Source organism: Rhyacophila brunnea, unplaced genomic scaffold (genome assembly GCF_057557595.1).
Source record: "Rhyacophila brunnea isolate RB1 unplaced genomic scaffold, BYU_Rbru_1.0 scaffold_9, whole genome shotgun sequence".
Lineage (NCBI taxonomy): Eukaryota > Metazoa > Arthropoda > Insecta > Trichoptera > Rhyacophilidae > Rhyacophila > Rhyacophila brunnea.
The window spans coordinates 39,204,464-39,222,751 of NW_028233361.1; the positions used below are offsets into that span (position 1 = coordinate 39,204,464).

Sequence of the window (18,288 nt, forward strand, 5' to 3'; positions counted from 1 at the left end):
CTTTTACCAACGTGTCCGGAAACTTGAAATTATGCAGTTCGCCGTATCACACTTTACCGTGAAATGTTGTATCGGAAATATATGGCCGTATATTAAAGACCGTTCAACCTCTTTGGGTCATATAATATAATAATAATAATAAAACACGGTTCTTGTCGGTTTAAACTTTACAGGAAGCCAGCAGCAAACAAATTTTGAAAATAGCCGATATACTGTTTGTAAGGACAGTTTAGGTTAGGTTAGGTTTTCATTCTTGAATTCATGAATTTTGCCGAAATTAGTGATGAAAATTGAATTAATGTTCATATTGAAAATTAGTATAAAATTAGAGACCGTATAGTATACGGTCATCTCTTTCCGATAAAAAAGCTCACGGTGAAATTTTTTACGTATAATTTACATGTGTGTCGCTACATTTCAAAATCAGCCAAGTCCAGCTTTAGGTATTTTTAACTTTTTTGTGAATTGCTGAAGAACTACTGCTTTCTAACATTTCTGCATTATCAAAATGTGGAATTTATTAATTTTAAATATTCTTTACTCGAAATAATATAAACTTTCACCTTTGTGACTGTATATTTGAGATAACAAAAAGCTGTTTTTCTCCTGTTCATCTATTATGGACTTGGCTGATTTTGAAATCTAGCGACACATGTAACCTTTCATCAAGGCCGATGAACATTGTGTTCAATCGAAGGCGGTTGAACGTGCGTTCAAAATATTTGATAGGAAGGTAAGATGCAGCATACTAGACAGATAAGAATGGCGTATTCATCACAATTTTAAGCTCTGGGTACAATCTCTTCCAAGAAATTTGCATTCATTAAACTTGGCAGACTCCGATCGTTGGGTCCATGTAGCAAAAATGGACAGTGCTAAACCAACGAGGGGAATACTGGATACCAGACCGGACGTTCGGAGGTCGGTTGGCAGGCCCAGACTCCGGTGGGTGCACAGTGTCAACGACGATGATAGAGGCGCAGACATTTGGAGGAAACTGGCTCAGGATTGGGGACGATGGAGGAAGTTTTTGAATTGTGTTATTAGGCCACTTCTGATAATAATGAGAATGATGGTGTAAAAGTTTTTACGACGAATTGTGACGATGAGAAGGTAGTTCACAAGTACAAAAATACGACCTTTTATTCGATAATATTATTATACCTAATGTTATGCATCAGTGTTCTTTATGTTTTTATAAAACAAATTATAACTAATAATATATATATAAGAAAAAAAATAACAATATATATTATAAAGAATTGCTTTATATATTATTTAGAAATGGATTTCTATCAAAAAGTGTGTTTAACAAAATGAGCTTAAAAGCTCAAAAAGTACGTTGGTTATAAATATAAAAATAAAAGTATGCCATTATAATTGTGAAAACGCGAGCAATTTCGTTGCAAAAATAAAGCTGCCCATTTTGTGGCACAAAAACAATATGCTTGTTTTGTTTTCTATCGGAAAATGGTTTCATTAAATCACCGGAAAATTTGATTTGGAAAAATTACACGAGCATTCAAGCGAACATATTTTTTGACAAACACAAAAATGGAGTTATTGGCATTTAAAAACAGAAAAACTGTGGCAATATTAAATTGGTAATCATTATATTAATAACCATCATCAGTCGCAATCAATCCACCCCTAGATCTACGCCTACATATCACGTACATTCATCAGACCTGATGAGTTCGTTGATGCAGCAAATTTTTGGAGAGTAGTATTATTGTTTAGTGCTCCACTAATCGTAGATCTGCATAGCTTAATCTGTCCAGTGGTTTAAGACCTGTAGACAGTGACGTCCCGTGAGGGTAGGCAGATTGAGCATCGCTCGGAGGCGGCAATTACTTGAAGGGCGGCAAATCGAGGAGAATCATTAGGTATAAGTATATAGAAATAGCTACCTTAACTTAGTACGTAATAACGGAAATATCTTTCCATTAAAAAAATCAGCTCACTGGTTGGAAACAAAATGTATTGATTAAAACACAAGGTTTAACAGGACTGTATTTTTTTAAGACGGGATTAAACTAGGCGTCGGGTTTGCGATGTCTAGTTTACTCCCGTTATCCTTGATGACCAGCAATGACACGTAGTTTTTTGAATTGCCTATATACCTATAGGTAGATACATACTTGCCGAATTTAAAATTTATCCAAATATTTTTGCCGGTCATTCGCGAGTTTTGGAAGTTGCCAGGTGTATTTATAAATGTATCTGAACTAATATTTGAAAAATTTAATTAAATTAATAAATGAAGTTAGATTTAGTAGTACTTATATATTTTGTCGGTGTTGTATGTATACAACACATTTCTTAAATATTTTAGTCATGAAAGGATGATAAAAAATACTGTATAAAAATGGGGCGGCATTTTGGCGCTGCCTAGGGGCAGCATTTTGTCTATGGACGTCACTGCCTGTTGAGGTTTTACCCATATCTACAATTGACATATTATTGTCTATAATCATATTTAAAGCATAGACAATAACGTATCACCAGTGTAATTGTGCTTTATATAAAATATAAAACAATATAAAAACCCACATGTGTTTAATTAATTATTGAGACCCATAATATAATAATATCACATCACATATTGAAACACAATCGTCTGAATACAATAATAACGGGGGTAGTTGACCAAACACATAAAAAATACACCCCTTATGGACCCGCTGAGTAACATACCCGGTCCATTATCATTTCATCAATTTGCGACCCATGCTACATTACGTACTTTTGTCTACTTCCTTTGTTTTTTTTTTTAATTTGTTTTTTGTGGTCCTTGCGAGTTTCGCCCAATTTTAAGTACCAAGTTGAAATACTCATAATTTTTGGATTTATTTTTCATTAATGGTATACATTTCATATCGACGGCGAAGGGTGGAGGTAGGCTGTTAAGATCTAACATACATAGTGAAAAATAAACTTTGTTAGTCACACGTATTTGTTTTCATTGAGCTATGACTACAAAGTGCAGATAGAGGTGGGTAGTTTTTAAAATTCAATTAAACCATCCTTAAACCAAGCCATAATATACAATTGTTAAAAAATGTTCGTCTATCTGTAAAATATCTAATAAATCATACATAATTTTTAGATATTTTATAAAATATAAGTATATTTTTAATCTATTTTGGTTTGGGTAGGCAGGGTGTTGAAAAATATACGACAAAGGTTCACTTCTATAACATACTGTGAAACTGGTCACAAAAAACGTTTAATATTTTTGGAAAGGTATTTAATTTTTTTTTTAAATATTTTCGAAAACAGACATAATTTATTTAAGGCATAATGATTATTATTTTTTTGAACTTAACACTGACCAAAATAAACCATGTAATGTGGTTGAACCATTTTTTTTCACTGGCAACAGTGTAGATGAATTATTACAGTTTTCAGTTTTCTTTTTTTTTGTAAACTTTAACATAATACCTACCATTTCTTTTAAATGCCTGGAAGTTTAATAAGCAATATTCTTTCTGTGTATTAAATTGCAGCGTCTCTGCAAGATGATGAATGTGCAGCTGCAAAGGTACAATGAGAAGATTTATGCATTAATTTAATGCCTTACTTACGAACACCGACACCGCTACAATGTCCGACGGACTTTACGGAAGCTTTGAATATACGAGTATTATTATTACAAGCTTGCGTTTATATCCATAGCGCTAAATTTACTATCCACCCTGTGAATATTCGTTTAAAGAAAAATCGTGGTGTTACTGCCAAAAGTTTGTAACTCTCAAAAAAATGTTATGGAGTTATGGCAATTTTAAAGTTTGACATTTTTTATTAAATCTGCCTCAGCCTAAACCTTTGAATGTAGGGTTTTTAATAGAAAGAATTTTTAAAATAATTTCAGTATGCTAAACTATTCGTATGCTACGTCGTGACCCCACGATGGCCTATGTTATCTAACTTATAGCGTCATGAGTAGGGATTGCAACACCGAATGAAAATATCATTACCGGTTTTTCGGTATTTCTTATTGAATACCAGTAGTAATACCGGTATTTCTTAAACATTAAAAAAAACAGAAGTAGATGCTTATCAATAAATAGAGCTATTAAAATATTTTTAAATAATATTTTATAGGAAAAACCTACATACCTATATTTATTATTTTGACATTTAAAAATATGTATTGATCATAATTGTAGAACAAGTGATTTTTTACAAATAATTTAAATATATATTTGATAATTTTAACTAAAGCCTTCAAAAGCTCATCAATTGCAAATAAGTCCGGCCGCAGGAAAACTTTTTAAATTCAACGTTTATAGAATAATTGAACATTTTTGTCACGGATGTTTCGAAATATTATTATGATAATTAATCGTGACAATTACTTATATAAATATATTTGACAAAATTTGTTTTATTATTTGTTTACCTCTGTTAGATTCACTCGATATATATTTGCATTTTAGCAGCACATAACTTATAATTCATTTTCAAAAACGTAAACAAGTGTGTTTTTTTAATACCGAAAATTCCGGTATTTTAGATTTTTAAAACCGGTATTTCGGTATTGATAAATACTGGAATACTGGTTTTGAAATACCGGTGTTGCAATTCCTAGTCGTGAGTCCCAGATTCGAATGCTGGGTCTGGAAAGTACACATATTGTTTTTCAATGTGTGTATGAGTCAGATTATGGACCTAATAGGTTGAGCACGTGATTGAGATCCACTTTCTCGTAAAAACAAAATCTGTTGATACAAACATCCACTCCGTGGAGACCATTATGATCTTATTATTAGGATCGGATATGGTCAAATAATATTAATAAATAATACAAATTATTTAAGAATTGTATACCAAAAGATTATTTATTAAGAAACGGTTATATTTACCAATCTTTGGCAGACAAGATTTAACATAATATTTTGATAATTTACTGTGCATATTGGAATCAAGAATGAAATTATCGATTGTCATATAATAATTTGTTAGTGTATTTATTTCAGAAAAAGTTTGAAAATTCATATCATAATGTTTCAATTTATCAAATATAATTAAACTAGTTATTTATTTATGTCTTCCAAAGACGGAAATTTGCATGAAAAAATAGCATTTTATTACATAAAAACTCTTTTGGTATAACATTTTAAAATCAGAATGATTTATTTTGACACTGAATTTCATATAAGAAAACAATAATTGATCTTAGAAACCCTTTGCTGTTAAAAGTTCAATGATTAAACCAAAAAATATTGAGTGTCAACATACAAACTTTTCCCTGAGAACATATTGAAAAATTTCCTAAATTTTTCTCAATAATATCACTACTTGAAACAGTACCTTCCCGTGGTTGGCTTAGGTCCAATTTTTCAGACACACATAATTGATCATTAATTCAAAATACCTAAAATATTGACTTACCAACTTTTGGCATTGACACGACGAAACATCAAAGATGGAATTAGTATTTAAGTTTAAAATAAATTTATTTACACGAAGCAAGCATTAAAAATAATACGATTAAAACGTTCACAATAAGATACAATACCGGTGGCTTGCTTGGATAATAACCTTCATCGGTGAGTTGGTACTATCTTAGCCTTTATCTTTTGTCCTAGGTTTCAGTTTTTTTGTAATGCATTTGGTTTTTGCACTCGTATCGGAATTATCGACTGTTCATTCAAGCCGATTTAGAAAAATATGAAGTGCATTACGAAATTATATAATATTTAACTAGTGGATTTTCTGGATAATAACCCAAATCTAGGGAAGGGGTACTATCTTGGAATTGCTGTATCGCTTAGCCATTCATTTTTTATATAATTTATTTTTTCACCGGCTTTGGATCCCTGGTATTTCATTCAAGCTACCGTGCCTAGTGCACCAATAGATTAAGTATATAATATATAGTTTTCATATAATTTTAAGTACAATATGAAATAATATGTATACAATATAATGCTGTTGCGATGTTCGGCTGGTAACATGTCGTATTGTTGAGTCGTGGTTCTCAGGTTCAAATACCGCGTCTGACAAACTCACATGTTGTTTTTCAATGTATGTTTGGATCCAGAGTGTGGATCTAACTTGTTTAGCAAGTGGCTGACATCCATTTCTCGTAAAAAATCTTTTAATACAACCTCTCTGTAGAGTCTTATATTATATTATTTTTAGGATTGAACATTCGATTGGTAAAATTAAATTAAAAACTTTCGTCTTTCCCTTAGACGAAGTCATGAAATAAAATTTCAATCAAAAAGGCAAGTGTATTTAAAATAAAAACAGAAATTATCACGTCGTTATTATGTTTTTTTTCATTATTCTGGTAAAGAGTTTATATTTAGACAAAAATCTTGATTTACACAGTTATTCACTACTATAAGACATATTAAATAGTCTCAAGACACGGTCTCATAGTTTAACGTTGTTATTATGTTAATTTGACATGGAATTTTAACAAATGAATAACCGATGCCCAACTTAAGTACACAATCACCTAGCAAATGGTATGTTCGGATTCATAGTGTCCTGTATATTTTTAACATGTATATTATGTTTTACCGCTCGCCGTGACTATTAAAATAAAATTCTGTGCACAAATTTCAAATGTAACGCAGAATGTTACCAGCCGAGCGCCTGACGTTTCTCGTCCGATCACTGAAGTTAAGCAACACTGCGCGCGGATAATTGTTGGATGGGTGGCCGCTTATTTACGGTATAAATATTAACTGCGAACGTTCGAATCCCACAGCTGACAAATATTTTTATATTTTATTTTTATTACCGATATGTATTTCTTAAATTATTAATTTATATTTTTAACTTTAGTAAGATAAATATACTTTAATAAGTGAATACTAGATTAAACAAATTGTCGATTAAAAATATTTCTTCTATTTATAAAATATATTAAATTTTGTATGGTTTAATGATTTAATGGCATAATTTTAGATATTAGTTAAATAAATGAAAAGTGAATTTTGACTGTTATTTAATATGACTTGGACTTTGGGTTTAATTGAATTTAAAAAAAAAATTCGCGCCCCGGGGTTTGGACTACCAACTTTTTGCTTGGGAGCCGAGCGCCATGTCTTTACGCTACGGACCTTGCAGCTAGCAGTGACAATTTACGCTATGAATTATTAACTGGGAACGGTTACGTTAAAAAATGTTACTGTGATACAAATATTTACACTTTCAAGAATACTGTTTCCTAAGAAAAACAATACATACGCGTAAAAGTAAAAGGCAGTCCATCAGTCCACCGAAAATCTCCCTCAGATGCTCTGTCTGATGCTCCGATCCAGTAGGCACTATGCTCTCGATATCCAGGACTGAAAAAAATAAGGAAAAACATATTATTTTTTATATTAATACTATCGAAGGTACTTGATGGAATTTGAATTTAAATTCTAATGGATTTAAGTTTTGTACTCATATAATTTTGAAACCTTATTATCCTCTATATTTATTTTAAACATTTCGCACCGTGAGTGTAAAACCATAGCAAGTGCAAATTTTTTAATTTCGAGATTTAAATCCAAAACAAGTGCAAAAGTCATGAAATTGATAATGTAAAAGTGAAGTCACTGCAAACTTAATAATTTTCATTAAAAAAGACAGATATTTGTGTTTAACAATACAAAGACTTACTTCTATTATTAATGTAAAACCATAGTATCTGCAGCACATGATTCGGTTTTATATTATCTATGACTAATTGTGAAACCCGAGCATCAGACGCATTCTTTTGGTGTATGCAATGTGGCATTGTTTTTATTATTGTGATCGCAGGCAATTATTTATATGATTCACTGTTAAGACTTTGATATGATAACACAATACATTATTGTTTCCTTTGATTCAAATATTATAATGCAGTGTATTTTGTTTTTATCAAATATGAGTTTAAGGAGTAGAATGATGGTGGAGTTAGCTTTAAAAGCTGAAAACACTTCTAAAAAGGTGAGACATTGTGATACATATACTAAAATGATATACAAAACTAACCTTAATATTATTATTGTTATAAAACTTATTATTATCGCCTTATCTTATGTATGTATTTATTTTATGCACCTACAATAATAAACTCTTTCAATTAACACAGCAGTATATCAATCAGATCTCTGATATTTCTGTTTTTGCAATGTTACAGATTTTCAAAAATGTGACACGTACATTTCCTGATGCTGAAGAACCCATGTTGGATATAGATAAGGATGCTAGTAGTTTGCAAGAGGAACAATACCCATTATAATATAGGCTTTTTTCAACCAAACAAGGACCTATGTGACTTTTGTGAAAAATATAAAAATTGCAGCAGCGATGAGAAAAATATAATTCAAGTTAAATATGACATTAATCAAAAAAATAAATAATTATCGAGAACACAGAAGGCGAAAGACGTTGAAGAGACAGTAACTAACAATAAAATAGTATGTTGCTATGATCTACAGGCCGTATTATCAATACCAAATGCCCAGATATCAGTGCTATATTATAAAAGAAAGCTTTCAACCTATAATTTTACAATCTTCGACATTAATAATAAAAATGGTTACTGTTTTGTTTAGCATGAAGTGACTGTAAACAAAGGGGCCAATGAAATTGGTTCTTGTGTTTTAAAATTTTTGGAAGACCAATCAATTGGGAAGGAAGTCATTTTTTATTCGGATAATTGTGCCGGACAGAATAAAAATAAATTTATTACAGAAATGTATTTATACGCCGTCCAGAATTTGAATATCCCAAAAATCACACACAACTTTTTGGTCGTAGGACACACCCAGAACGAGGGTGACTCTATGGACTCTTGCATAGAGAAACAAAAAAAAGTCTTGAAGTCATGTCCAATTTATACACCAATACAGTGGATTCCAGTGATTCAAATGGCTAATAAAAATAAGCCTTACAAAGTGTCAGAAATTAGCTTTGATGAGATTTTTGATTTTCACAAGTTAGTAAATGAAATAGGCAATAATTTTCAACTCAACGAAAATAGTGAAAAGGTTAGTTGGGTAGACATTCGCATTATTGAAGTGAGGAAAAGCAATACTTATTGCCTGTTCTATAAAAATAAGTATGAACAAGAAGTGTTTGATGTAATAAATATTACAAAACGCCAGCGCGGACGTCAATCAGTACAACCTCAATCAGTACAACCTCAACCAGACAAAGCATTTATAAAACCACCTCAGATCTCCGAAGCAAAAATATATAATATAATGTTCATCAAAAGTGATACCAGAAATACACCACAATTTTTATAAAAAACCTTCATCTACGCATTTAAATACAGATTCAGATAATAATTGACGTCGATAAAATTAATTATAAAAACATTACAATAATTGTAATTCGCTATTTTTATTTTGGTTTTAAACTGTTTGCATCTATTTTAATAAATTATAGTTATCTATAATTACTTAAAATATCAAAATATTGTAGGTAAATATCATTCTTGATTTATTTAATAATAATGTAATATATTATAATATAATGGTATTACCAAAGTTCCCAAGAAAAATCTCACTGCGAAATTCAGGTAACTGCGAAATATCAACATTTTCTATGCGTCATGAAAGTGTAAAACCATAGCAACTGCTAAAACTTGTAATTTTGATATATTTATATGAAAAAAACACAAAATTAATATAAGAACATGTCATAATGTACACATACACCAAATATTATGGTTTTATTTTAGAAACTCTATTTATCCTGACCAAATGAAAACTTCAAACCCTTATATCTCCAAACCATGTAATTTGCACATACGTTGGTTTTACACTCACTTGATGACTGCATAAAGCATTTTTATTATATAAAATAGTATTCATTTAAATTCCTCGATCTAATGTTTTAGAATAAAGTCATATTTCAGTACATCCATGTTCAGTGGTGTTAAGATGTTTTACATTTATTAATTTTTAATCGCATTTATAAAACCAATAGAAAAATTTATGTTGACATTATTATAGTGATCTCTGTGATCCCAAATTTGACAAGAATTAGGCATTTTATTATTCAAACAATGGGCACGATTAACACATTTGAAGATAATTCTAAAGATACCGATTATAAGCTATGTCCTTTGCCATTGAAATGTGATAAAACATCCTAGGAATAATGATTGTTTTATAATAATTATAAACCTAAGAACACGGTAGTATTTTTTTGAAATACGCTATTTATATTGGGATTTCATTCCAAATCTCCATTTTGACCTAATTTTTGGGGCATGTGGGCCATTAAATCCATTAGAATTTATATTATTTTTTATTTTAACTTATACTCCTAAAATTTATTCAACATAATATGATAGATAAACAAGAAAAGATGAATCGCTCGACCCAAATAACCAGATGAACTTGCTAAAAAAATAGTTCAGTTCAGGTAGGTATCACATTTGAAAACTAGAAACCATAGTTATCACTAGAAATGAATCTAAATAGTGTAAAGTGTAAGTTTCAAAAATAGAGGAGCTGTATGATCAAAAGGGTCAGAGTTAATCAGACTAAGATGACTGGCTGTAAGACTGTGAGAGATAAAAATTACGGAGTTAACATATAGTTAAATCCTCACCTGTTTACATAGTGCTTGCAGCGTCCAGTCAATGGGCAATACAAGGGTCTCTTTTCAAAGTCACGTCGCTACAATACATTATTATAATATTGATATTTTAACACTAAGTTAGGTTATATTGCGCTGTCATTTTGATATTTAATACTCTGTGATTTGACATGCCGGCATGGTAAAATCTGTAAATCATTACGAAAGGCTGTATAAAACTTCCAGAGTGTAGAATTAGAGGCCGACGACATTGTTCGGTTTTGTACAAATACGTGGTAACCTAATATATAGGACCAAGTGGATTGAAATCGGATCCGGAAATTTGTACGTAAACAGTTCACCGCAGGACACTTGTACACATAGTACAAAGGACAGTGCGCCCCAGTACGTGAAACATGAGTTCGTGTAACATTTAATCATATGACGAGTTCTTTGTTGAACATTTCATCGTGGAATACATTTGTACGTATGCTACAACATGTGGAGATGTCTTTACTAGGTTAGGTTAGGTTAGGGTTGGGTTAATCTTATTGGAACAGTACTGTTTGCAATCTATCGCCGTATTTTGTAAGATACGTACAAATGTATTCTACGGTGAAATGTTTAACGAAGAACTCGTCGTTTGATAAAATGTTATACGAACTCAAGTTTCACGTACTGTGGCGCACGAATAAGTGTCCCACGATGAACTCCATACGTACAACTTACATGTAACCGATTGAAATAAGCTTGGAGAATCGTTCATCTAGTAATTAATAGATCTAAGCTGATAATGACAATTACCTTCAATATATTATTTCAGTTTAAATAACAATATAATAATACTATATGATAATAATATTAAACGAAATTTCAATGCTATTCATATATATTATATTTTTATGAAAATATTAAATTTTGCATTAACTGGCAATATGAACGAATTGATATCCTTGCAAATCGCGATCGCATCTTCATAATGGTTTCATTTTTTAAATGGGAAATACCTGAACGAATAAAAAAACAGGAATTACGATAGCCATTTCCCGTTAAGGTTTGATAATTTTATCTCTCGCAGTAAGATAAAAAATCTTTTAATGACATCGTTAACCGTGACTGAAGATACTTTACGTGACTGTAAAAAAAACCTCAAACACAGTACGAGCTTCAAAAGTCTGCGTTAAAGATTTTACTGCCCTCTGACTGTGAACAGATTTTCTTTTTTATTTGTGTTTGTACTAATGATACATTTAATGAATTTTCGTGTTTTTTAAAGGAAGTTGTTTCACACTTTCCAACTTTATCAAAAGTTTAAATTAATAATTTAGATACAAAAAATACAGAGTGCGACTTTTAATAAATGTAATATAAACAATATTTATTTTTCATAAGTACTAATGATCTATTATTAGGTTTTAATGATTTATTATACGAGTAATACGCTTACTGAGTATATTATTATTAATAACACTTCAACTATTCATATTTTGTATGTTAATTTTTATTGTGACCCTTGATTTGATAGGTAGGTAATGGAGTTTTACCTACTTTATTGTATTGATTGGTTATGTAAGATAGATTTAATAGTATTCGTGTTCAGTGTTTATTTGCCTTTTGGTGAGTATACATAGTGCCTGAAGATGCCGAAAGGCGAAACCCGAGTCGCAAAAAACGACTCAAATGAAAAAGTACAAAATTTAAACCTATTAGAATTTTAATTCAATTCCATCAAGTAACAATCGGTCGATAGTATTGATAATGGTATAAACAATTACAATAAGTATCGCAATTACAATAATTTATTCAGTATAAAAATAATATTAGAAGTTAAGTTGGGTATATAACACATACATGCCTGACTGTGTCACTAACTATGAAAAAGAGAAGTAATCCTTGGTATTAAAGAGTCATATGTTTGAATTGTAAAGATCAGCATTTGCTAACAATTTTCCATATGTCTAGTAGGGTTACGAAAAACTGAGTGATACCCAAAAGATCGGGTAGTCAAGGTTTATATCAATAGTTGTAAAAATAACCAAAAGTTAAACTATTTGGAAACTTGATTTTAGCAAGGATACATGAGTTATATTTACATATTATATACAATAGAACTTACAAAAATGACCTCTAATTTTATATGTTCAATACTTATTACAAAGACACTCGGTACATTTTCTTAAAATACAGTGTTGCAATGCTAGCAAAGTAGTTTAACCAAACTTGTATGATAACAAAACAGACGTTATGGTCTGACCGCGTGTAGAAGTTTCTAAATCATCCAATGTTCTCTTTATGGCATGTAAAATGATCCGCCTGAAGACTGTTCTCACTGAAAAGTTTTCCGAGTAACTTCTCGCTACGTTTCGTTCCCATGATAAGAGAATTTCTTCCGCTTGAAAAGCTCATGAGTATAGATTGAAAGTTTTAATAAATATATTATTTAATAATATGCAATATTATTTAGAAATAAACTTTAAATAGATAATCTAAATTCGCTTTATAAAAATAAAACTATGACAAGACTTTGAAACGGGGTCCTATTACAAGGCTGACTTTTAATTATCAAAAACTTGTGCCAAAGCACAGTATTTATTTTACTGTTACGATGTTCGAGAGACTGAAGCGTCGGCCTATATCGTTGCGGGTCCCAGGTTCGAATTATACACAATATATGGTTTTTCAATTTGAGTTTGAGTCAGAGTATGGACCCAATAGGTTGAGCAAGTGGCTAACATCTATTTCTCGTAAAAACAAAAATCTATTGATACAAACCTCTACTCTGTGGAGGCCCATATTATGGTCTTATTAGGATCGGACATGGTTTAAAAAGTACAATACAATAGGTAGACATATTGTAAACCCTTCCAAACCAACTCACCTAACACTTCACCTAGTTATTATCGGGCATATCACGAAACTCTACTACATCCGTTGTTTATACATGGGAATATCTCAGGACCGAAGTTTGACATCGCCATGCACTAAAGTGTGCTTTGATTGAGTTTTATGACTGAAATACTTTAATAAAAATATAACGACCGACTAATAAAAAAAAAATAACTTGTGTGATCTGGACGCCGATTAGGTATTCGTCAGTTATTGGGATAATTAACTTATACCTTGATTTAAAACACAAAAGCCGAAAGCTAAAATTAATGCGAATTGATAAGTATTTCAATATATAAACAACTACTAGTTAATTTCATCGTAATTAGATAGGACGCGTGTGGTTGAATTGGTAAAATATATCATCGTGTTTTTTCAAAGATATTTTCTAGAGTGTATAATAATTATAATATTATTATATCTGAGGTGTTTTAAAATTATGTATATTTAATATATTATAGAATGTTATATTCTTAAATCCTGTTAATTATTCGTTGAGTAAAGGAAATGTTTTATGAAAATATTAAATTATAAATTGTCACGTTCTTCCACTGGCGTAAGAAAATTAAAAGAAACTAACTTAGTCCCGCTAAGTGATTGAACTTTTTCTAAAGTTTCCAAACACCAAACAATTATCCGAGCTTTTTGTTGTATCCCAAGTGATTCATACAGCACATCGCTGACTCGCTTTCGAAATCAATGAACAAACTTTCTTTTACCTGTCTATTAAAATCATATAATCGAAATTTTCTCGCGAACTTTTCCCGATATATTATTATATTTTACGTCTACTTTTCCAATTCGGAAAACTTTTGTTTTAGAAAAGTTTTAATTTAATATTTTTTCAACGAATAATAATTCCTAAATTAGTTTTAAAATTACAAATTTAGTATCTACAATAAAATTGTAAAAGTAAGAACTACACAATAAACAATGAATTATATTATGTAACTTTTACATTAACTCGTGGAACGTAATTTAATTACAATTATTTTATAAACATTGCTAAGAAACAATGTTACTTTTAAATGTAGTATGATTATTAGTCTACAATAATTGAAACTAATATTAATTGTATAATATTATACACAGCGAATGCCGAACTATGGAGAAACAAGAAAGATAATATAGAAGTTTCTATACAAAACATTATTAACTGTAGAATGTAGATTATTCAGTTTATTCTATATTTTTTTGAATTACAATGACAGTGATCATGACAAACGTGATAATACGAGGGTAGTCCCAGAAGTACCCGACCTAACAAAGAAAACACAAAAAAAATTGGAAAAAAATATTTTTATTTCTCTACGTAGTCTTTTTTTAGGACGATAAACTTTTCCCAGCCATGTTCAATAGCTTTGATACCCTATTTATAGTGAGAATCGTCGAGCTCCTCAAAATAGCAATCAACCGCAGACTCCACCTCTTCATTGTTGGCAAATCTTTTACCACCGAGCCATTTTTTCAAGTTTGGAAATAGAAAATAATCCAAGGGGACTAAATCTGGCAAATAGGGTGCGTGAGGAAGCAATTCGAACTTTACCTCATTGATTTTGGCCATCGCGATAACGGATGTGTGAACTGATGAATTGTCCTGATGAAACGAAACTTTCTTTTTCGCCAAATGCGGTTGTTTTTTCTTGATTTCATCACTCAAACGCTGCAATAAGTTTGCATAATACACGCCGTTGATTAATTTTCCTTTCTGAAGATAATCAATGAAAATTACCTAACGCGCATCCCAAAAAACTGACGCCATGACCTTGCCTGCAGATGGAACTGTCAATACCATTTTGTGGATTTTTGTCACCGTTTCTGGCGTGGTCGCCTCATTTGTGTCGAACACTGCGATGTTCGTCTTGGCAGCTCGTACAGCCTCGTTTAAACTCAGCCACCCAATATGTTACTGTTGTAAACAAAGGAGCACACACCCCCAGAGTAAAATCTAGCGCCGCTTTGATATTGGTTGGACTGAAGCCTTTCAAATGAAAGTATTGTATCACACAACTATGACCAATTTTATTTATTTAATATGAGAGCGTTCACTGTTGATGACTGACAAATAATTACTGAACAATGTAGCGTCGTCAAACTTAGGCTTTATAAGGTTGGTACTTTCTATCATGGTCATTATTTTCAAACAACAACTGCTATCTATACATCAGGTCGGGTACTTCTGGGACTACTCGGTATTATGATATTATGTATTTTGTGGGTATATCACGCATGTCTAACTTTAGCTAGGCTACGGTCTACTATCTAATATAAAAACAGGTAGTAGTCTACCACGCTTCCGCATTGTCATTTATTCAATTTAAAAAGACGTATTATATAAAATATTTGGCTAAGTACACTGAGGCATTATAAAGTAAATAACAACAATAATTGTATTTCACCATAACAAATAAATTCTTAAGGCTATACCTCAGCTGAGGCATGGTCTAAAAAGACCATGACTAGGCGATGCGTGGATTGTGCAAATGAAGCGAGCCGAAGGAAATATAATTTGTCATAAAAATTCAACATGCGTCTTTTTTATGTTATGTTTATTATTATATTCGTAATAATAATAGTATATTCATTGACATTTTTTCTTTGTCAAGTACATGCGGAACGTTTTTAGTCATCTTTACACGATTTAAGAATATATTCCCTCGACGACATCACAAAACAAATTTACATGCAAACAGGTCGACTAGCGCTTTCCGAATGGCAACGAGGCCGAAATTTCATTCCACATACAGTTGAAAATTATTTTCCGTTTCACTTATGTACGCTCTTAATTTTCCACTCGTCGTTAAAATTATAAGCTTTCGTCTCCTGTTGCACTCACCATCAAACTAATTGTCTACAATGCTAAGAGCAATGACATTATTAATGAACAACGCACTCAATACAGTAGGTAGCAAGTAAATTCACGCACAGTGACATTCGCACATGTATAGGTAGACGTCACGCAATTTCCATTATGCGATATCAGGCATCGGGAATTTATAGCAATATCACCGTTATTGTAATGGCGTTAGAACGGTGTTCAAAGTGTCAATGTTCATTTGAATGAACCCGTTCGAGCCGAACCGTTCGGCAGACCCAACAAAAAGCATCGGAAATTTATAGCAATATCACATTTATTGTCATGGCGTTAGAACAGATTATGCTATTCGGCAGACCCGACAAAAAAGTGAGTGTCATTTTTATTCCCAGATGCTTCGTCCATATTAATGTCATTGGCTAAGAGCCTGCTGTGCGACGGTAAGACAATTTTACGTCTCAGTTTAAAGCGCAAGGATTCGCAGCTTCTCTTTCTCTCACTCTTACGATAGGCATTTAGTTATGCAATAATTAATACGACAAGGTCACGTGGGATTACTCGAGGTTAATATTACGAAAATGGCTTTCAAGTAAACTGGTTAAGAAAACAAAAATATGAGTGATTAAAGTTTACTTTTCATAATCTCAATGTGATAATATTTTATAAAAACTGAATGTTAGTACACTCTTTATACAGTTTCATGACTCCTTTAGTATGGACCATCGACCAAAATCCATCATATAATAAGATTGTATTTCTAATTTACCAACTTATTCTCTTCTGTCTTTCCTTTGTATTCGGGTAGCTTTTATTATGTATTTTATTTTTTAGACATGAATTTTATCTAAATACTGTACGACCATGTATTTTCGATATAAAAGCTCACGATGTACAGTGATACGGCCAACTACATACGTACAAATTTCTGGATACAAATTTAATGTATACAGTTAAGACTAGGGAATCCAATCCCGAGCCAAAATTCTGATCCCGGGATTTCGGGATTACAATTTGACAATCCCGGGATCCCGGGACTGATCCCGGGATTGGCATTTTTTCCATTGTTAATATTAAAGTTTTATATTAACAAATAGCATTGATAAAATCGGTCAAAAATAAATCTAGTATAATTTATACTATTTAAGAAATTTATTGTTAATATTGTATACGTTCAATCTTGGAAATACACAAGTTTAATGTAGTAAATAATATTGTTATATAAATATTAATGTGAATTTAATGATTGCTGTTTCTGATAGTAAAGACTTAATGAATGGATTAGCGAGATTTAAAATAGTAAAGCAAATAATCATGGCATACTTATGGCCTTTCCGCTTCATAAATCTAATTAGTCAGCCAAATATGAAACTGCCGTAAAACGTATGATATCATGGTGGAATTACTTTGTTAAAAGTGCGAAGCATTGTTTTTTCCAATCTTTCTATTTTTTATAATTTATGTGAAAAAATAAAATGAATCGGCAACCTACACATGGGTATAAATCAAACTTCATTCAAACTCAGTTTATTTCTAATGTAGTTATTTTTTATTAAAAGTATTTTTTCTGTTATATTTTCGCTTTTATTTTATTTTCCATAAAAATTGATAAAAAAATCAATCCCGAAATCCTGGGATTATGTTTATCAATCCCGGGATTCATAGGTATCGAAAATAGCTCGGGATCCCGGGATTGGAATCCCTAGTTAAGACCCATATTAATGCTATATGATAATACCATTAACTATGAATAACAATAAGAATACCCTCCAAAACAGAATAAATAGTTAATAAGCATCAGTATATAATTTACTGTTATATCTTGACAATAGGATAAACCACAAATTCCATGGTCATAAATATTGTGATGAAGCCATATATATATCGTATTGCTTTCAGTACCTAGGAATAAGCTTTTTCACTTTGAAAAAAAAAGCAAAAGACGAGGAAAATCGCTTCAATAGAGCTTCCTATGGGAACGTGATCTTTTGTCAACGATAAAAGGATGATAGTTTGCAACTATGGAGCTTTCGTGGGACTTATTATATTTTAGAATATAA

At 31.3% G+C, this 18,288-nt stretch overlaps 1 protein-coding gene across 1 annotated transcript in view; it reads right to left on the bottom strand.

Moving 5' to 3' along the window:
• Positions 1-18,288, bottom strand: part of LOC147063616 (uncharacterized) — a 257,403-nt gene that overhangs the window by 188,482 nt on the left and 50,633 nt on the right. Inside the window, exon 4 of the mRNA XM_085959431.1 lies at positions 7,210-7,310. Coding sequence (XP_085815557.1) covers positions 7,210-7,310 — 101 coding nt within the window. The remainder of the gene's footprint in view (positions 1-7,209; positions 7,311-18,288) is intronic.